This window comes from Myxocyprinus asiaticus, chromosome 36 (genome assembly GCF_019703515.2).
Source record: "Myxocyprinus asiaticus isolate MX2 ecotype Aquarium Trade chromosome 36, UBuf_Myxa_2, whole genome shotgun sequence".
Lineage (NCBI taxonomy): Eukaryota > Metazoa > Chordata > Actinopteri > Cypriniformes > Catostomidae > Myxocyprinus > Myxocyprinus asiaticus.
In genome coordinates, this window is record NC_059379.1 from 687110 (window position 1) to 709272 (window position 22163).

At 39.4% G+C, this 22163-nt stretch overlaps 1 protein-coding gene across 2 annotated transcripts in view; it reads left to right on the plus strand.

Annotated features, from left to right (window-relative positions):
• The first annotated feature begins 7598 nt into the window (after positions 1-7598).
• Positions 7599-22163, plus strand: part of LOC127426660 (regulator of G-protein signaling 7-like) — a 98465-nt gene continuing 83900 nt past the window's right edge. For both annotated transcript variants that reach the window (XR_007894816.1, XM_051673610.1), the window contains exons 1-2: positions 7599-7746; positions 11115-11236. Coding sequence is in view for 1 of the 2 variants with exons in the window: in XM_051673610.1 (XP_051529570.1) it covers positions 11159-11236 (78 nt within the window). In the remaining variant the exon portion in view is untranslated. The remainder of the gene's footprint in view (positions 7747-11114; positions 11237-22163) is intronic.

Consider the following 22163-nt stretch of genomic DNA (forward strand, 5'->3'; position numbering starts at 1 on the left):
TGGAATTTTCTAAGCTGCTTAAAGGCACAGTTAACTTAGTGTATGTAAACTTCTGACCCACTGGAATTGTGATATAGTCAATTAAAAGTGAAACAATCTGTCTGTAAACTATTGCTGGAAAAAGTACTTGTGTCATGCACCAATTAGATGTCCTAAACGACTTGCCAAAACTATAGTTTGCTAATATTAAATCTGTGGAGTGATTAAAAAATGAGTTTTAATGACTTCAACCTAAGTGTATGTAAACTTCTGACTTCAACTGTATACTGTACATATAATATGTAAACCGATGTCCCTGTGTGTTAAATGATGATGACAACGTTTCAGTGTGAATGACAATATTTACAAATTCGTAGCAACCTCCATTACCTGTCATCCTTCTGTTCTTACCTACTTTTATGTTTCGTATTTTCTCTGATATTCCTTTCATGGATGGTTTCACACTTTTGGTTGATCATCACTTCATTTGACTTTATAAACCATAAGCCATTGTAAACCGATCTGATTTTTTTAAATTAATTTGAATGTGTCAGTGTTAGCTAAGAAGAGCTGGTCAGCAAATAAACTTGTACACAATTAGCTGTTTATTCACTCAGTCATATATGAATATTAAGGTGTACGGCTTTAAATGTGCTTAATTGTCCTAAAAACATTGCATTTCAGAAATATTAGTGGTCCTAAAAATAGGCTTCATTTGCATTATACAGTAGATGTAATTTTTTTTAACGGTTGATTTTGGGGTGAAATATGACTGTTAGATGTTCTTGGCAGGTTTTGTAAGATTCACCATTCTGTCCATAAGGTCTCTATTAAAGCAGAATGCCTGGATGGCTTCGCTCCAAATGATCCCTACAGAGGGAACACCACCAGCTGGTCTTCCTGAAGTCAAGCCCTGGCATTTCACCTGCTCTTCTGTTTCCTGATGCTCATGTCATTACTGAAAGCCTGTGTGAGTTGATTCCTGGTGTGCCTCAGGGCTCAGTGTTAGGGCCGTTCATACTGATTCATACGGGACCAGCAGGGGTCGTGGTGACATATGGTCACAATAGGAGAAATGCTTCTGCAGAAGATGATGGAGGTGAGTTTTCACAGGGGTGTGTGGTTACCTAGAGACACAGGTGTTTGTGCAGGAGACATGTGAGGTGTGACATATGGTATCTCTGCAGGGTCGAGATCTCGCTGTCTGTGCATGATAATGTTTGCTTTTTATTAGTGTGCAATGAGACAGATTTACTGTATGTGACCTACCTGATTAGGATGTGTGTGTATGCACACACACACACACACACACACACACACACACACATATATACGGTATACAATATAGAGAAAGAAAGAATGAATAAGAGACTATGGGGTAAGTTGTCACAATGGCTGTATCTACTGTAAGTAACTATAAGGTTTTGAGTCATAATCCAAGCAAGGGTTTTCTATGTTGGTTTTAAACACCTAGTTAAAAGCTGATTTAAATTAATATTATATTTGTGAATTCTGACCTCCAAAAAAATTCATATCATCATATTTTTGTAATAGCTGTTGGGTAAACAAGTAAACACAATACAACCCCATGCATACATTAAGACGAGTATTTTACTGTAAATGTCAGGTCTGGGCAAGTTGTCGTGTTTTTTATAGGTGATAATTTTTAACAGTTTATAGTTAGTTATATTTATAATTTATTAATAATAGTTTCTGTTTCAAAACTGTTGACAACAACTACATTAAAGCTATTTAAAGAAGAAAAAGGTTTTTGGATATATAACCACAAAAACATATTATTTAATTCAATATAACCTAGATATATTTAATTAGGGAGGCATTCCCTTGCAAAAATGGTATGTATTTGTAGTAAAACCATAATAATCACAAATTAAACATGGTTATAGCAATCATGGTTACTACAATGTTACTATAGTAAAACCATTGTTAATGTTAATAAGGGTTAAAAAATAGGGTGACAACAATTAAATGAACATAAATTTATACTTGATATAATAAACTAGAAAACTCAATTTTCTGTGCTAAACAGCAGCAATTAACATAATTTTGCATAAATAATTAAGCAAAGTCCTTTTAAAGCAACACAGCTCAAGTGAATCAGTAAATCATTTCTGTGAACATGAACCGTCCATAAGAACTGATTCACTTAAATGTTACAAATAAGTGACAATATTGTGAAAATAGCTGAGCTACGACTGAAAAATATGAAGATATTAATATATAAGTTGTAGCATCGCTACTTTTAGTAACTGCTCCCCAACATTGGATATACTGTATTTATGTTCCCTTTTCAATTTGAGCTGTTTCATGAATAGTTTTATGCTTCATAATCTTTTTACTGTTTAAATTGTGCTAAAAGGCCTGTAGTAGGCTGTTTAATGACAGGTATACCCACTGTGACAACTTACCCCAAATAGTGTGAGAACATGCCCCACAATAGGGTGAATGTGTTTGTTTAATATTATTATTTATTTTTTCCCCAGAGCACTAAAGGTGGAGATGTTCAGTAGCTTTTTGTAGCCAAGACTTTAAGGTATGTGTTTATAGAGATATTGACTTATTTAATGAGAAACCCATTCTGAGAAACATTCAATGGAGTAAAAGGTGTGGTCACTGACCCTGCTCGCCACTGTAAATATTTAATGATAACTATCATATCATACCTGTCATTGATTTTCCTTCTCCAGTCACTAATGTAATTACATTCTGCTCTTTAGACTGAACCGATGGAACCTGCACAAGCAAAGCATCACAGGCAGATATCGACTAATGAGATTCTACCATGTATTACATAAAACTAATAATGAATGTTAACTGAGAGGCTGTAAATGTCACAGCAGCTGTATATTACTGTGTTTCAGCAGGAATTGTTTCTTGTGGTCTGTGAGTGAAGCTGAACGCTGACTTGTGTTTTCCATCCTGTGGAGAGAACTTATAATCATAGACAGGCTTTTAAAATTTATTTTTAGAACATTATCGATCTACGTATCATCTTACTCAAACCATTGAGTGTCTTTCTTACAGTAGTTGGATGTTGTTTGCTGAATGAAGACTTTTTGTCTGTGTGTTTGACAGATTTATTCCTTAAACACTGCAATTCTGTTAACATTTCTCTAAAGCACATGTAAGAACAAGACTTGAATTCTGAGACGATTTTATGAAATGATAGACTGATACCAGCCGGGGCAATTAATCTGCTGATATTTTACGGTTTTGATACACTGTAAACCCTAATATTGTCACTATTAGAAAAAAATCAAGGGTCTTAATGAAATATTACTTGAAATGTCAAGTCTTGTGCTCATAACTCAAATATCTAAGTTATTTATTTATCTTAAAAATCTATAGATTTAAGATTTTAAGTGTTAATAACTCAAACTATCGAGTACAAAATCAAGGCATTATTTAAGGTGTGTTATTGTATGATCTAAATTTGAGTCAATTTAACTAAAATTATTAAGTTGAAACAACATTTTAGATAAACAGCAAATCTGAGTTAAGTCTACTTGCATCTAGTTACCTTAACTTAAATAGTTAAGTTCATTCTATATGAACACCAAGGTAAGTGAACTTAATTACACAAGTTTTGGAAATGCCATTACTCAATTCAATTGAGGGAACGAGTTTTCAGTGTATGTTTCACGGCTCCGGTGAGTTTGCCGGTTTATTCTGTTGTTTTGTTTTTCTCTCTCCCTCATGTCTCGCAGGCAGACCCGGCATGCATGATCAGTGTTTCCATGGGAACATTGATCGTTCCCGGGGAGGCGCTGATCATGCCACTGATTAACGTGCTAGCTACACCTGTTCCACTCTGATTGCACTCCCTACTTAATCCTTGTGTGCCCTCACTGACTTCGCTAGATTATTGTTTGTGCCGTCAAGCTAACCTTTTTTTTTTTTTTTTGGGGGGGGGGGGGATTTTTCCCCCTTTTTCTCCCAATTTGGAATGGCCAGTTCCCAATGTGCTTTTAAGTCCTCGTGGTCACGTAGTGATTCGCCTCAGTCTGGGTGGCGGAGGACGAATCCCAGTTGCCTCCGCGTCTGAGATCGTCAACCCGCACATCTTTTCACGTGGCTTGTTGAGCGCGTTGCCACGGAGACATAGCGTACTATTCACGCCACCCACCGCGGCATTCACGGCCAACTCACCACGTGCCCCACCGAGAACGAACCACATTATAGCGATCATGAGGAGGTTACCCCATGTGACTCTACCCTCCCTAGCAACCGGGCCAATTTGGTTTCTTAGGAGACCTGGCTGGAGTCACTCAGTACGCCCTGGGATTCGAACTAGCGACTTCCAGGGGTGGTAACCAGCGTCTTTACCACTGAGCTACCCAGGCCCCAAGCGGCTAACCTTGCTCTCTTCGTCTAGTTGGTGCTGTCTTGTGTATCTGTTGGTTGCCTGTCTCTGCCCACGTGTCGGGAAGTGTGGTTACCTTCCAGTTTGCTGTACGCCTGTCCTCGCTGCCCACAAATCGCCAGTGGAGGATTCCTCGTCACTGCCTGTGTGTCGGGAATATGACTGCCCTCCTTCGCCCAGGCTTTGTTCTCTGCACCACACCATGCTTCAACGGACACTTCCTATGGATCTGCTCCTGACTTCCACAATGCATACACCTGTCTATGAACACACTCCTCCTTTGCCCACTACGAGCACTAAGACTCGTTCTTCGCCTCCTGCTACTGCAGCCAGTTCTGGGATCACCAGCCTTCGCTAGTTCAGTTTACTGACATTTTCTGTCGTTAATAAATCCTTTGAACTGTTCTTCTGCTTTTAGGTTCCTTTGTTTCACTCTCATTCTGACAGAATAATCTAGCCACTCATGAACCTGGCGGAGGAATCTACTCTTCGCTCCGCCCTCTCGCAGCAAGGAGCTCTGCTGGGGCGTCAACAGGATCAAATCCATCACCGCCCACACCCTCAGTTGCACGCCCCTGTCAGTCATCACTCAGTCCACCAAGCCAGTCACCCTCGTCTCTGGTAATCATTCAGAACAACTGTCCTTTTATCTGATTGACCCTGGTAGTGTTGGGGCATCCTTGGTTGGTAATGCACAACCCACACATAGATTGGGCAACCAACACTGTTTGTGCTTGGAGCTCGTATTGTTCGTCACACTGTCTTAATTCTGCTGTCTCCCCTGTCCAATCTTGTGTTTCATTGCAGGATGAACCCGCAGATTTAAGGGCGGTGTTCAGCCGGTCCTGCACCACGACCCTCCCTCCTCATCGCCCGTACGACTGTGCGATTGAACTGATTCCTGGCTCCTCTCCTCCTCGGCTACAGCTGTATTTACTCTTGGCTCCCGAGAGGGAGGCCATGAACAGGTATATCAGTGTTTCTCTGGCAGCCGGTCTCATCCGCCCTTACTCATCATCGCCCGCGGGGGTGGGTTCTTCTTCGTGGAGAAGAAGGATGGCTCGCTTAGACCCTGCATAGATTATCGGGGACTGAATGACATCACAGAGAAGAATCGTTATCCTATGCCGTTGATGTCCTCAGCCTTCGAACTCTTGCAGGGGGTGTCCATCTTAACGAAGTTGGATCTACACACCTGGCCCAAATCAGGAAGGGGGATGAGTGGAAGACGGCCTTTAACACCCATAGTAGGCACTTTGAATATTTGGTTATGCCTTTCGGATTGGTCAATGCCTGCCGTCTTCCAGGGGCTCGTAAATGAAATGCTTAGAGACATAGTTGATCGTTTTGTGCTTGTTTATCTTGACGATATTTTGATCTTCTCCCAGAATATCCAGGACCATGGACTACGTGCACTAAGACGCATTCTTCACCTCCTGCTATTGCAGCCGGTGCTGGGATCACCAGCCTTCGCCAGTTCAGTTTACTGACATTTTCTGTTGTTAATAAATCCTTTGAACTGTTCTTCTGCTTTTGGGTCCCTTTGTCTCACTCTCATTCTGACAGTATGATCAAAACAAAACATTGTATGAAAACAGTTTGCTGCTTGAACATTAACATACAGTAAGTCTGGACCAACAGTATGACAATTATACATTCATAACACAGTAAAAATGTACAAGGTAACATGTCAAAAAATCAAAGCATTGTTTTGGTCAACTGTTTAAACTGATTAAATCAAAAGTTTCTCAATAACTGTCCAATACGTGAGAAGATAGTGTTTGGGGTAAAAAAGCCCAATTGCAGGCACTTTGTTTTTCTTAAGTGGGGTGACTAGATTAGTTCTGAATAATGTTCAAAGTGGGCTTACATTGACTGATCCAATCAAAATGGAGATTAATTTGTTTATAGAAAACTTGAGATGTTCTGAAATGCCAAATTTGATTGAAATGACGTGGTTATTTTGAATAAGCATTAATAATTTGCTACTCTAAAAAGCATCTTGCTGTCTCAAAATTATATGCAATAGTTGACAAATTTTGCCCCTACTGTATATCTACACTATATCACTACAAACCCCCAGGGGGACAAAGTGTGGGGTAAAAGGCCCCCTCGTCAACTTTTTTTAAAAGCTGAATTTTCTTCAAAACAACCTTCTGTTTTTATTTCTTTTCACACAAATTATGTTGCTCCATCAGTATTCAACACAAAAGAAATCTATTTTTTTCCCCCTATCTTGATACATTTTTTGACCAGAAAAAAACTAAAAAAAAAAACTAAAAAAAAATGTCTTAAAGGGATAGTTCACACAAAAATGAAAATTCTCTCATTATTTACTCACCCTAATGCCATCCCAGATGTGTTTGACTCTCTTTCTTCTGCAGAACACTAATTAAGATTTTTAGAAGAATATTTCAGCTCTGTAGGTCCAAACAATACAAGAGAATGATGACTAGAACTTTGAAGCTCCAAAAAGCACATAAAGGCAGCATAAAAGTAATCCAGTGGTTTAATCCATGTCTACTGAAGTGATATGATAGGTGTGGGTGAGAAACAGATCAATATTTAAGTTCTTTTTTTACTATAAATTCTCCTCCCTGCCCAGTAGATGGCGATATGAACTAAGAATGCGAATCGCCAAAAACAAAATAAGAAGAATGTGAAAGTGAAAGTTGAGATTTATAATAAAAAATTATTTAATATTGATCTCTTTCTCACCCAAACTAATCATATCGCTTCAGAAGACATGGGTTAAACCACTGGAGTTTTATGGATTACTTTTATGCTGCCTTTATGTGATTTTTGCACCTTCAAAGTTCTGGTCACCATTCACTTGTATTGTATGGACCTACAGAGATGAGATATTCTTCTAAAAATCTTCATTTGTGTTCTGCAGAAGAAAGAAAGTCATACACATCTGGGATGGCATGAGGGTGAGTAAATAATGAGAGAATTGTTATTTTTGGGTGAACTGTCCCTTTAAGGTGTGCCTTCAGCCTCGTTGTTTGTACCCTATAACAAACGTGTGGTTTTTGAGATATAGGCATTGCGACAACTAGCCCCAATCTCCCCTATAGGATGTGGACCTGAATGACCACTAGAATCATCACTGGACTCTTGAGATGTGTGTGAGGGTTACAGCGGTGGATCTATCGCGTGGACCGCAGGAGCGCGCGTGTGATTGGCCGCGGATCCGTGCGCGCTCACGCGCTAGTTGTGAGATGTGCGCGCCGCCGCCGCTCGCTGGAGGAGAGGAAAGCGATAGTGTTCACACCGAGGGGCAAATGTTCATTCTTTCCAATGAATAACTGCCCTTCCAGCGCCACTGCCAGCTGACAAACCGCCCTGCGCGAGGAAGCGTCCAGCGCGTGAGATTGTCTAAGGTAAATGTGTGTTTTTATTCGACGCGTGATGCTGGAATCACCAAAACACCTTCATTTCAGCAGCATCTTTCATGCAAGAGCCTGTTAGAACGACGACCTTCATCAAACATCTCAGATCCGTCAAGTATCGCTCATGTTGAAGCGTTTTTGTGTGTGTTTATTGTGGTTTTGTGAGAGCTTCAGTGTAAGTAGGTTGTGTTGACAGATGGCGTTCATTCATGTGATTTTGTGCATTATTCTTCGCTGTTATGATGTCAACAGCAAATCTAATCACTTTATTGTAGTAAGTGTAATGGTGGGTGACAGTGCAGTACTGTAGTGACAGATATTGGACTACAATATATACAATGTACAATACGTGCAATATCCACATTATACACGTAATACACAGTAGCTATAATATGGAGTTATATGTGTGCCACAATTCTGCACACGCAAGATGATATTTTGAGCGCACAAAAAATGTTCTGCACACACAAGATTATATTTTGATCTCGCAAAAAGTTATTTTACACAAGCAAGATGATATTTTGAGTGCACAACATTTTTTTTTTGCACGCGCAAGATGAAATTGAGTGCACAAAAAGTTATTTTACACGCGCAAGATGAAATTGAGTGCACAAAAAGTTATTTTACACACGCAAGATGATATTTTGAGTGCAAAAAAATGTTCTGCATGTGCAAGATGAAATTTAGCGCACAAAGTTATTTTGCACATGCTAGATGATATTTTGAGTGCCAAATTTTTTTTCTGCATTCAAAAATTTTTCTGCACGTGCAAGATGAAATTGAGCGCACAAAAAATTATTTTACACAAGCAAGATGATATTTTGAGTGCAAAAATTATTTTCTGCACGCGGAAGATGAAATTGAGCGCACAAAAAATTATTTTACACAAGCAAGATGATATTTTGAGTGCAAAAATTATTTTCTGCACGCGGAAGATGAAATTGAGCGCACAAAAAATTATTTTACACAAGCAAGATGATATTTTGAGTGCAAAAATTATTTTCTGCACGCGGAAGATGAAATTGAGCGCACAAAAAATTATTTTACACAAGCAAGATGATATTTTGAGTGCAAAAATTATTTTCTGCACGCGGAAGATGAAATTGAGCGCACAAAAAATTATTTTACACAAGCAAGATGATATTTTGAGTGCAAAAATTATTTTCTGCACGCGGAAGATGAAATTGAGCGCACAAAAAATTATTTTGCACACGCAAGATGATATTTTGAGTGCAATTTTTTTTTCTGCACGCACAAAGCTTTCCGCACGCGCAAGATGATATTTTGAGCGAACAAAAAATGTTCTGTATGCGCAAAATGATATTTTGAGCGAACAAAAAGTTATTTTGCAATCGCTTGAACTCAGTTTTGTAAAACAGTGTGTTTTCTTGCAAAAATAAATTAATTTTGAGCAAATGAAAATCAATTTTGCACTTGAATTAAGTTTATTTGTAAGTGAATTTGCTCAGAATTCTTAAATTTTGCTTTCTCCTCCTACCTACCATGTGTGCAAACTACCTTTTTGCATGCTGATAATATCATCTTGTGCACATAGAAAATGTTTGTGCGCTCATAATTTTTTGCGTGCAGAATTGTGGCACAAATATAACTCCATACTATACTCCCAATAAAGCATCTCACATAACACTGACTGTTAAAACATAATGCTCTTTGACCAGAAATGTTGTCTGAGGTGATAACAGTGAGAAATCTTTTAAATGGCTAGTTTAATCTAATTTGTTGAAATTTAATCTTTGCATCCATGTTGGTTTCAATATATATATATATACATATATATATTATTATTATTATTTTTTTTTTATAGCATTTAATACAGGAAAATGACATAAAAAAATGTAATGTGGTGTAACCATCATATAAAATGTATTAAAATAATTTGATTGCATCTTAGGTGTACACAACTTTTTATATATATATATATATACATGAATCAATAAAAATGTTAAATGCAAAAAAAAAAAAAAAATTTCAAGGTATGTTTTTTTTTTTTTTTTTTTTTTAACAAATATCAAGGCTTGATAAAGAGTCACTGATATCAAGAAGTTGACCTAAACCAAATGTGCCTTTTCATAAAAATGTAAAAAAAAAAAATATATTGATATTTAATGATTATATGAAAAATATTTTATTTACTTCACGTGAAAACAAAATGGCTATATGTTGGTTACACCACATATAGATTTTGTGGACAAACATGTTTCGAATATTTATCATTTTAAAACAAAATTGTTTCACTGCTTATTTTTAAGGAAGAATAATAATAAACGGTTATCCTGCACTACTCTTGTATTTATAATTTATAAGAATTTAAACTTAAAATGAGACTTATTGTTTTTTCTACTGTCTCTGGACGGTTGACCGACATTTTGTTATTGTTATTCTAATTTAAAGGGATAGTTCACCCAAAAATGAAAATTCTCTCATCATTTACTCACCCTCATGATATCCCAAGTGTGTATGACTTTCTTTCTTCACTAAAACACATTTGAAGATAAATAGAAAAATATCTCAGCTCAGTAGGTCCTTAAAATGCAAGTGGATGGTGACCAGACATTTCAAGCTCCAAAAATCACAGACAGTCCGCATAAACGTCATCCATACGACTCCAGCAGTTAAATTAATGTCTTCTAATGTCATTCGATTACTTTTGATGCAAACAAGATCAATATTTAAGTACTTTTTAACTATAAAGCATTGCAGTATGCTCGTGACGTAATCGCGTTGGCATGTTCACGCGAAGAGCAGCGCTGTTTACAAGTGAGTAGGAGGAACGCTGTACAGAAGCTTCATTGGTTTTGGCTTAGATCTGTATTTGTATCTGTTTGTTTACTCACAATGGTGCATTTGTGTGCTTATCCTGGATGTCTCGATCAAGAGAAGAACATGAGATTACGTCCGTAACATGCCAATGAGAATACGTCACACGAGAGACCACGTGAACTCCGCCCCCGCCGATAGTGAATGCTCATACTGCTGCTGACCATAAGTGATGCTTTATAGTAAAAAAGTACTGAAATATTGATCTTTTTTGCATCAAAAGTGATCAAATGACATTAGAAGACATTAATTTAACTGCTGGAGTTGTATGGATGACGTTTACGCTGACTGTCTGTGATTTTTGGAGCTTGAAAGGTCTGATCACCATCCACTTGCATTTTAAGGACCTACTGAGCTGAGATATATCTCTACTTATCTTCAAATGTGTTTTAGTGAAGAAAGAAAGTCATACACACCTGGGATATCATGAGGGTGAGTAAATAATGAGAGAATTTTCATTTTTGGATGAACTATCGTGTTATGAAAACTTTGTCACACCTGCTCTGTCTGTCTGTCTCCAGGAGTATCTGTCAGCGGCGGCTCTGGCTGTTCTTCTGGTTGAATTATGGCGCAGCCGAACACGTGTGGTCAGAGCACTAATGGTGTGACCGATGAGTCTCCAAACATGCTGGTGTACAGGAAGGTAAGTGCAATTCGTTATTGTCTGAAACACCTGTAAACATAAACGACCCGTTCAATCGACAGTCTTTCGCAGAAGATGGGTTTAAATGGAAATCAAGCAAGATAACTAAATACTGACTGCACACTGATTTAATTTCTGCTGCTGTCTTTCTTACAGAAGCTCAGTAGAGATTTGTATGTCAGTGTTCTGTATGAAGGGTTTGGTCATTTTGGCATGAAAACAGATCAAAGCGATTTTAAGTGTTTTCATCACTGTTTAGTGACGATAAGAAGGTGCTCATCTCTGATCTGAGAAGGAAAAGGTGCTTTACCTACTTCAGGATGAAGTCCTCAGTATTTTACACAAACTTTCTTTAAAAAGTGTGGTTTGAAACCAGTTTGGTTTTTAAACTTGGAAATCAATATGTGGCAGTTTTTCAGACTAGAGTTTGAAGGGATGAACTCAGAAGTAGAAATGTTTGATTGATATTTTGACTGTCCGCACAAGCAAAGGTCTTGTCACAGACAGGCTCCATGATTATATGAAACAGTGTTTTGAGTTGAGAGACTATAGCCACTTTTACACATGAAACCCGTTAAATTGCATGATTGCCTTTTATGTTAAATGCACCACATCGGCTATTCACACGTGCAACAGCTTTCCGTATTTTATCCGTTTTGCTACCATTCACACATGAGCACCTAAATGCCTTTAAACTGCGATATCATTTGTCAGATGGGCTTTTGGTCCTGTCTGTAATTTGTTCCTAAAGGAGGCTAGTTATTTTATCGTTATTAAAAAAATCATATACTGTTCTTGTAAGATGACGAGAAGTTTCTTCAACTGTTAGCAAACCGCAACTTTTTTTAATTAATCCAGAGAAATAAAAGCTTATAACTAGTTGGATATAAAAGAGGTTTGAACGGTTGCCACAGTTGCTGACAGGTTAAAGAGCAGCTATTATGGTTTTTCAAATATGACCTTTCATGTAGTGTGTTATATAGCTGTTTGTGAGTGTAAAAAAATCTGCAAAGTTTCAAAAATCAAAGTGCACGACAAACGGAGTTATTGACTCCCAAAAGAAAGAACCGATTCTGAACACCTGAAACGAGTCGTTAGTGATTCCAGACTTACTTCCTGTACTAACCTACATAATTTGGTAACAAAAGCCCCGCCTCTGGTCTTCATTGGCTGCTCGCGAACAGCTTTGACCCGCCCTCAAACACTACACTAAGCGGTAGACCAATCACAACAGACTGGGACATCTGACCAATCAGAGCAGAGTATGCTCTCTGAAAGGAGGAGTTTAGAATGAATCCTTTAGAACGGATCATTGAACGAGTCGTTTGAGACACTGGGGGAAAAAGGTAACGCTGCAATTTAAATTATGAGCAAATTAAAGTGTTTTTTTGACCTTGGATGTATGTACATCTATTGTGTGAGACCTTTAAAACAAAATTAGGCACGTTTAAAAACCATAATAGGTGCTCTTCAAAAATCGCTAGTGCTAATGGGCAATTCAGGAATTATGGGCTTGATATTTGCAGTGAAAATGTGAAATTTAACTTCACATATAAACTATTCAGTGCCAGTATCGGACAATTTGAATGTTTAATCATAAACCCCAGACAATAAAATAATGTTGTACAAATTAGACTAGGTCTAGACAAGTTTTCCTCCCCGTTTAGTTCGTGAAATGAACTTCCGTTAAAATGGACATGAGTTTTTAGGAGACCACACAATCTGTATGTAACAATTATGCTCGCTCTGCCCAGACGCCGCTCGACTCAGCCCTGCTCACCACATTCCCCCATCGCCAAACTCAGGTCGGGGATTTCTCCACCCTGTGAGGGGGGGGAGCATCGACGGGTCACACCGGTCTCTAGATCCGACCTGTGCATGCCTGGGAGGGGGAACAGGACGAAAGGGAGGGGAAGGGGGAGGGGGAGGCGGGTGGGATAACAAAAGGGAGAGAGAGAGGAGCTCGCTGGTCCCAGATACGCCATTGAGTGGTCCTCGGCCCGCTGTCCTGCTTCCGTCCGCGACCCCCAGTCAGCGGTAAGGACTACTTGGACGGCGCATCCTTTGTCCTTCCCGGGTTTCAGCACCAGTGTATCAGTTATGGAAAGGAGGAAGCTGGGGCCGGCTTGACAAAACACGTAGACATTTATTGTTGCACTTTTCAGTTGCACACAATAAGGCCGCTTTTCAGCAATACCACACTGACACGCAGATACACACAGACAGCTTCACGCGTCTCTCTCTCTCTCCTCTGCCACTGTCTCTTCTCCTTAAGTACTCCCGCCGCCCCTCGCTGGAACGCAAGCCCAGTGTGGCACGCAGGTGAAATTTATTCGCCACTTATCTTGTTTATTTACTAAACTGTAAAAATAAACAGAAATAATATTAACCACAGAATGTAGAAGGGTTGGCAATCCTAAGAACATGCAATATTTAATTTTTATGAACTGTCATTTTAACATTAATCTGGAAATTGGCGTGGCAGTTGTAAAAGTGGGAAAACCATCCAAAACGATTTTGACCACAGAGACCCCATTTCCACCTGGTATTAAGATGTGTTTTTAGTGATCTGATCACATGTGGTCAGCGCTAAATACAGGTCTAAACGGGTTCTAAAATGTTTTGTGATCGGATCGCAAAAAACACATACGAATGTGGTCAAAAACGCATGTAACCGCATTACATTTGATGTGTAAACGCTAATTCGTCCTGTATGCGTCCTGGCAGCAGTGAAGCGCCTCCCCTCACCTGTCAATCAACCGCTGTGCTAAAACAAGAGTTTAAACTTCACCGGTCACAAGCGGTTTAAAAGGAAAAAAAACGTCCGATCGGAAAATGAAAAAAAGCAGATACAAACACAAGCAAGAGAACTTCACAGATCTTCTTCAGTGTGTCTGAGACCAACATGCTGAGACTTGCACGAACATCTGCAGCTCAGGTCAATACAGGCAATCCACTAAAATAACAGATAATTCTGCTGGAAATGTTGCTTTTGTGGTTAGATTAAATTTCAGCTGCATCTGGGAGAAATAGCGCACTGTTTTTTTTTTTTTTTTGCGCTTTCTTTATCTTTTCTGACTTTGTTGTGCTTTAACGTCATGCAGTATGTCGTCATGAAACAGAGTCTCTCCCCTCCAAATCTGATCACAAGTGGTCACAGGAGACGCATTTAAACAACCAAGTGTAAACAGTGTTTCACCTGACCACATGTGATCACCCGAGACGCATCTTAATACCAGGTGGAGACGGGGTCAGAGACATTGGTATGTCCATCAAGGCAGCATTATGGATTAAGTCTAATTAAGACTGAAATTGAAATATGTCTTTGTATGATTAATAAACCACAAAATGCGGTGTTTTTAACCAATCTGCATACTGACCGCTTCAGTCGGCGATGCGTGAGCCAGCGGCACCCTCTAGTGGCTGTGTGAGGAACACGCTGAGCAGCACATCAATATGAAATGATCCAGCGTTTATCATATTACAGTTAAAATCGCAAAGCTTCTCAAAGTGATCCAATCCCTTCACTCTGTTTTTTCTCCCTAATTTGGAATGCCCAATTCCCAATGCTCTCTAAGTCCTCGTGGTGGCGTAGTGACTCGCCTCAATCCGGGAGGCAGAGGACGAATCTCAGTTGCCTCCGCGTCTGAGACCGTCAATCTGCGCATCTTATTACGTGACTTGATGAGCGCGTTACCGCGGAGACATAGCGTGTGTGGAGGCTTCACGCTACTCTCCGCAGCATCCACACACAACTCGCCATGCGCCCCAGCGAGAGCGAGAACCTCATTATAGTGACCACGAGGAGGTTACCCCATGTGGCACTACCCTCCCTAGCAACTGGGCCAATTTGGTTGCTTAGGAGATCTGACTGGAGTCACTCAGCCACCCTGGATTTGAACTCACGACTCCAGGGGTGGTAGTCAGAGTCAATACTCGCTGAGCTACCTAGGCCCCCTACACGTAGTTTACTAATTGAATTGGACAGGTGAAGTTCCGAGACAGCTGATATTTAGTGTAACAGCATTGGAACATTTCACTGTTTGTGTCACTCCACTTGTCTGTGTTTGTGGCATTCCAGACAGGCTGTCAGTCAGTGTGTTGTACTGTGACACATAATGCTTCATCCTGCTTTGGCTTTATTTGGAACTATTTCCATTAGTGGAGCAAAAATAGACATAATATCTGGCCATATTAAGTCTAAACAGTAAGTTACTTGTTTATAGTGAATAAAAGTAATTGCAAACTCGTTAAAACTGGCTGTGGTTGGGTCGAAAGCTCGAGGTCGCAGGCAATCACGGATGTGCTGATATTCAAAACAACAGCGTGATTGTGAGAGTGATATTGCTTAAGTTATATTTAGACTGAATGCTTTTGGAAAGACGGATTCCAGGGTTTGGAAAAAATGTTTTGCTGAAGTCCTGTTGCACCGGATCACGGAGGGACTCCCTGGTCAAAGCTTTAGGTCACTAACTGCTCGAGTTGTTCGATTCAGCTGGAGTGGACAGAAGAGCACAGATGTGTTTCCCTTCAGAATGAGACAGTATGTGGACTCTTGTGAAGAGTGCTGATGTTTCATCACTATTGATCTGTGTGGGTGAGCAAGCCCCTTCATCGGCTTCTCACTGTGTGTTGACATGTTTGTAGGTGGTTTTGTAAGTAAGATGGTGTTCGAGTATCTTCTTTGGGTCGATTGGCTTCATTCCCATCGAGAAAAGTGAAATGGACCCTTCACTTTGTTGGCCTGACAAACCCAAGATACAGTTATTTTTATGTGGGCTGGATAAAGCCAGCTTATTGTTATTGTACAAACTCGGCTTTGGGTTTTCTTTCAAATCTCTAACCCAAGACCAATGTATTTTCTATCTATCTGTCTGTCTGATTGTCTGTCTGTCTTAGGTCACATCCAGTGTTTTCAGTTTCCTAATGTCTAAGGTGGTATTTACACTTGGTCACTCCATGCGTTTTTGTGGATAGCTATCTATTCATACCTCCAGAGGTGGTTTATGACGTATCCCAGACAAAAGTCGGTCAAGTGTAAATGCATCTGGCTGTTCAAGCCACATATGCAAACGTTACTCCACCCACATATGCAAACGTTACTCCACCCACATATGCAAACTGTTCTTAATCAGCACTGAGAAAATGTTAAACACAACAGCTCTTTCTGAGTATTTGCATAGTGCTTGTGTTGCACAGTAAATAATAACAAATTAAGAAACGGATGGACATTGTAAGAGACAGAACATGAATCACTGACGAAACTGAAACTAAACACTTACAATAAGCGCAGCTGATATGCATGACGCATCTTACGAGAAGCCCCGATGGGGAAAATACAGTGCGTGCACACACACAGGTATGCGCGTACGGTACAGAGTCACTTGGAATCAAATAATATATCACATATTTTAAATTCCCTGCCCGGCATTAGCATAATCATGGGTGTGAACTCCATTTTATTTGCGTAAAGCACGGGTATTGAAGGTCGGATTTATATCCGTTTGGCGGAGACACATTGATGTGTATGGAAGCCCAGGAGTGCCATTTAAAAAATAATTAAGGAATAAATGATCAATCTATTAATTTGAAAATAAAAATGTGAATAAATAAACCAATTTATAAATGGACAAATAAATAGACACATTTAAATGCGTTTATTTAATTCATGTTTTAAAATGTCATTGTATTTAACAATTAATAAATCACATTAATTTCATGTTTTAAATGTCATTAAATGTAGCAATAAATGAGTACATTAATGAGTCTTTTGAATGCACTTTAAAAGGGTATTTGACAACTGCTTTTCTCTTTTTTCTTTTTTCTTTTCTCCCTTTTCTGCCCAATTCCCAATGCGCTCTAAGTCCTCGTGGTGGGGTAGTGACTCGCCTCAGTCCGGGTGGAGGAGGACTAATCTCAGTTGCCTCCGCGTCTGAGACCGTCAATCCACACATCTTATCACGTGGCTTGTTGAGCGCGTTACCGCGGAGACGTAATGCGTGTGGAGGCTTCACGCTATTCTCCGCGGCATCCACGCACAACTCACCACGTGCCCCACCGAGAGCGAGAACCACATTATAGTGACCACGAGGAGGTTACCCCATGTGACTCTACCCTCCCTAGCAACCGGGCCAATTTGGTTGCTTAGGAGACCTGGCTGGAGTCACTCAGCACACCCTGGTGTAAATACCCCCAATGTTTTCCAAAGTATGTGGTTAGGGAAAGTGTTTTAAAAACGCTCCATTGTCAGTGGAGTAAAATGTCGTTCCAGTGTGAATCAACAGCAGGATGAGCAGTATTGATGATGTGATATTTAAGTTTTTAGCCGGCTTGTTTGGCCGTGAAAAAGTTTGATTTGTGTCCATGTGTGCAATAGGCCTGTGGGCACAACATTGCATTGCTGTTCACCAGCTTATGTTGTGTTTTGGGTGTTGGTGTCTGCACTAGGCTTTTAAACTATCTTAACCAGCTTCAACAGAAAGACCATGCTGGTTAACCAGCTTCACCAGCTAGGTTTTGCTTATGAAAAGCATGGCTATGCTGGCCACCAGCAAGACCAGCACCTATAAACCAGCCTAGACCATCATGGGAATTGCATGCTGGTGAAGCTGGTCTTTTTAGCTGGGTCTGTAAACCTGGTCTACACCAGCAAGTCTGTGTTTGTAAAAAGGATTGCAGTTGAAAGTCACAGGACTATATCCTGTCAGTGAGAGCTGATTGAGATGTGTATTATTGATGCATGTTAGCTGCATTCAGAGATGCTGCTTATGATTAATAACTCAGGGTTATTTATTTATTTCATTTCACCAGTTACAGAAATGTAGAGTTATATAACTCTCTATCTGTCATTATGTGGCAGGCAGTGTTCTGGATGGACTTGTTACTCATAGCAGGCTGCAAAATGATATTAGTCATATTAAAGTGCTTTGAGTTTGACAATCCAGAGTATACTGTTGTGTTGATATTCAACACTATACTCAAGCAGGGTTTTTCCTAGGTCAAATGTGGTCTTCAGTGATGGCTGACATTTACGTTTACCCACATCCATTGCAATGAATGAATATATAACATAATTACTTAATTGCATTTGATGTTTACATTGGATATTTTGGAGTTATTTTTCATCACCTAAGCATCTGAATGAATTCAACACAGATTTTTTTTAAGTTAAGTTAATTTAATTAACACCAAATTTCTTTAGGATAAGTTATAATATTCTGACTAGGGGTGGGAAAAAATATAGATTTTTCTGACGTATCGCAATCTTCATTTGAACAAACTTGATATCGATTCTTAAATCTCAATATCGATTTTTTTTACCCAATGTGCAACCCTCTACTACAATGAGATGAAATCACTTGCAATTGCAACCAAATATCGAGCTATGTGACTAAAATGTATATACAGTTGAAGTCAGAAGTTTACGTACACTTAGGTTGAAGTCATAAAAACTATTTTTTTAACCACTCCACAGATTTAATATTAGCAAATTATAGCTGTGGCAAGTCGTTTAGGACATGTACTTTGTGCATGACGAGCAATTTTTCCAACAATTGTTTACAGACAGATTGATTCACTTTTAATTGACTATATCACAATTCCAGTTTGTCAGAAGTTTACATACACTAAGTTAACTGTGCCTTTAAGCAGCTTAGAAAATTCCAGAAAATGATGTCAAGCCTAATTTGGCTTCTGATAAACTAATTAGAGTAAATTGTGTACCTGTGGATGTATTTTAAGGCCTACCTTCAAACTCAGTGCCTCTTTACTTGACATCATGGGAAAATCAAATGAAATCAGCCAAGACCTTAGGAAATAAAATTGCAATAGTACGCAGGTATAAGCACCATTGGACCACGCCGCCATCATACCGCACGAGGAGGAGACACATTCTGTCTCCTAGAGATGAACATAGTCTGGTTCAAAAAGTGCAAATCAATCCCAGAACAACAGCAAAGGACCTTGTGAAGATGCTGGAGGAAACAGGTAGACGAGTATCTATATCCACAGCAAAACGAGTCCTATATCGACATAACCTGAAAGGCTGCTCAGCAAGGAAGAAGCCACTGCTCCAAAACCACCATAAAAAAGCCAGACTACAGTTTGCAAGTGCACATGGGAACAAAGATCTTACTTTCTGGAGAAATGTCCTCTGGTCTAATGAAACAAAAATTGAACTGTTTGGCCATAATGACCATCGTTATGTTTGGAGGAAAAAGGGTGAGGCTTGCAAGCCGAAGAACACCATCCCAACCGTGAAGCATGGGGGTGGCAGCATCATGTTGTGGGGGTGCTGTGCTGCAGGAGGGACTGGTGCACTTCACAAAATAGATGGCATCATGAGGAAGGAAAATTATGTGGATATATTGAAGCAACATCTCAAGACATCAGACAGGAAGTTAAAGCTCGGTCGCAAATGGGTCTTCCAAATAGACAATGACCCCAAGCATACCTCCAATGTTGTGGTAAGATGGCTTAAGGACAACAAAGTCAAGGTATTGGAGTGGCCATCACAAAGCCCTGACCTCAATCCGATAGAAGATTTGTGGGCAGAACTGAAAAAGCATGTGCGAGCAAGGAGGCCTACAAACCTGACTCAGTTACACCAGTTCTGTCTGGAGGAATGGGACAAAATTCCAGCAACTTATTGTGAGAAGCTTGTGGAAGGATACCCAAAACATTTGACCCAAGTTAAACAATTTAAAGGCAATACTACCAAATACTAATAAAGTGTATGTAAACTTCTGACCTAAATAAATAATTCTCTATTATTATTCTGACATTTCACATTCTTAAAATAAAGTAGTGATCCTAACTGACAGGGAATGTTTTCTACGATTAAATGTACAACTTTATTGATTGAATACATGGATTTGGTCATTTTTAAAAAGTGAATTTTCATGCGTTGTTGCGTGCTTAACAATGACCAGACAGCCGCCCATCGTGAGCCCTCTGCCGGCTGAACAACACCTTGTGCTCGCGCTTGATGTCTCACTGCTTATCCGTGATCCGTGAGAGCTGCAGTTCATAGCGGTTTGCTTCATCACTCCAACAGGGACCTCTTGTTTGGACATTTTATCTTTCCACTTTTACTCATTGTGTTCGGCCTGTCTGGTGGATCACACTCCTGTTTATCAGTACCATCTCTCTGGGCTGTTGTTGTTTGTAGTTAGTATATTGTGTTTGTTGTTTCATTGTTTTGTTTACATGTACCTTTATGTTTGAGCATTGTCTGAAAGAGCTAAATAAAGTAAATCATGTTATTATTATTATTGTCATTATTAGTGGTAGTAACTCAGTCAGTTGCATTACACATCATTTTCAACATATTTCTGAAAAATGCTATTCATGTCTTTTTGTGTACAACTTTTTTTAATTTGCAAACATATACTTAGCGCACCTTTAAGTAATCATTAGGAAAATTTGAAGGCAAACAAAGTCAGTTGATTTTCTAAATCAAGCATCATTCAAACAGAACATACATTACAGAGGAGGAAAACTTTGTCCATAAAGGGGCTATGTACTTTTTGAGAGGTTTGACGTCCTCCCTATCGCTTTAAATTCAAATGGGTCGCATCAGTTTTGTGGTCTGCGCCGCGAGGGAAGCCCGGCTGATGCGCACATGCACTGTCCAGAGATACAGTCGAATATAGCAGAGCGTATCACCTGCCCGAGTGGTTTTGTGATGGCTCGCGCCACACTCGTGCCAAAACCATGCTTCAGTCGTGCCGCACGTTTCAGATGAGAAGCACATTTGGCACATATAAAGTGCTGAACGCGAGATTAATATAGTTACATTTGTAATGCAGGAAAAACCTGTCTAAGCATTAACTCAACCTGACCACATACAGTAACATTCATAGTTTAGACTCTGGCTTTTTATCAGATTTTTCTAGAGCAAGTTCTATTACGAAAGTACATTTTTGCCAGTTCCAGATCCAGTGAATCATGATCTGAATATTTAGTCACAAAGGATTCTAAATTTGGGTCCAAGAGCAGAAATCACCAGCAGCTCTGAATAATTGATGAGCTTTATGAATCTCAGTGACCAGATGCTGCGATGCTGCTGCTGTTTCACTGGATTCTGACCTCTGACACTGCCACATGATGTCATATGTTGACTAGACCTGCGGTTTGTTTTCTCATTTTCTCTGCTGATTTTGTAGGAACATCTGTTGAATTCTTCTGCATTGATTTCAGTATGGTAAAGTATGTTAAGAACTGCACTCTTATTGATAGCTGAAATCACAAACAGCATGCAGCGTAAATGAGTACACCCCCTCTGAAACCTAACAAATACAGCTGTTTCTCTATTCAAATAAGACATATTTGTTGTTCATGTATGGTGTAATGTTCAAGCAACTCTGGTTAATCAGATACTAATGAAACATATCATTACTGAAAAATAAAAAAAATTACTTTCTTATCCAAATGATAAAATGCCATGTGGCAAAAATGAGGACACCCTCCTGAAAGTTACAATATAAAACTCAACTAAATGTTTTCTGGTGCTAGTTGAGGGACATTGATCAGCAGATTATTGTTTTGAACCATCACACTCAAATAGATGTAATTGGTTAAAGTGTAAAAGTGTTACTTAACCCATTGAATCACTCTCAGACTCAATGCTGACAACAGATGGACCACATGGGAGAGAACTGTCAAGTAAATGAAGAAAATGATTGAATTGCACAAAAGGGGACACTGGCACAAGAGTATTAGAAAATCACTATTGTTGAGTCACAGTAGCAAAAGTGATACAATAATTAAAAAAGGATGGAATTGTGAGAAGCTTACTTAAATGTTCAGACCATCGATGTTAGCTTTCACCTCGTAATGAGCGATTTTTGCTAAGAATCGCCAAGCACGTGCCTCAGAGTACAGTATTTAAAAGTTATGGAGGACTTCCTATGTAATAAAATATTAC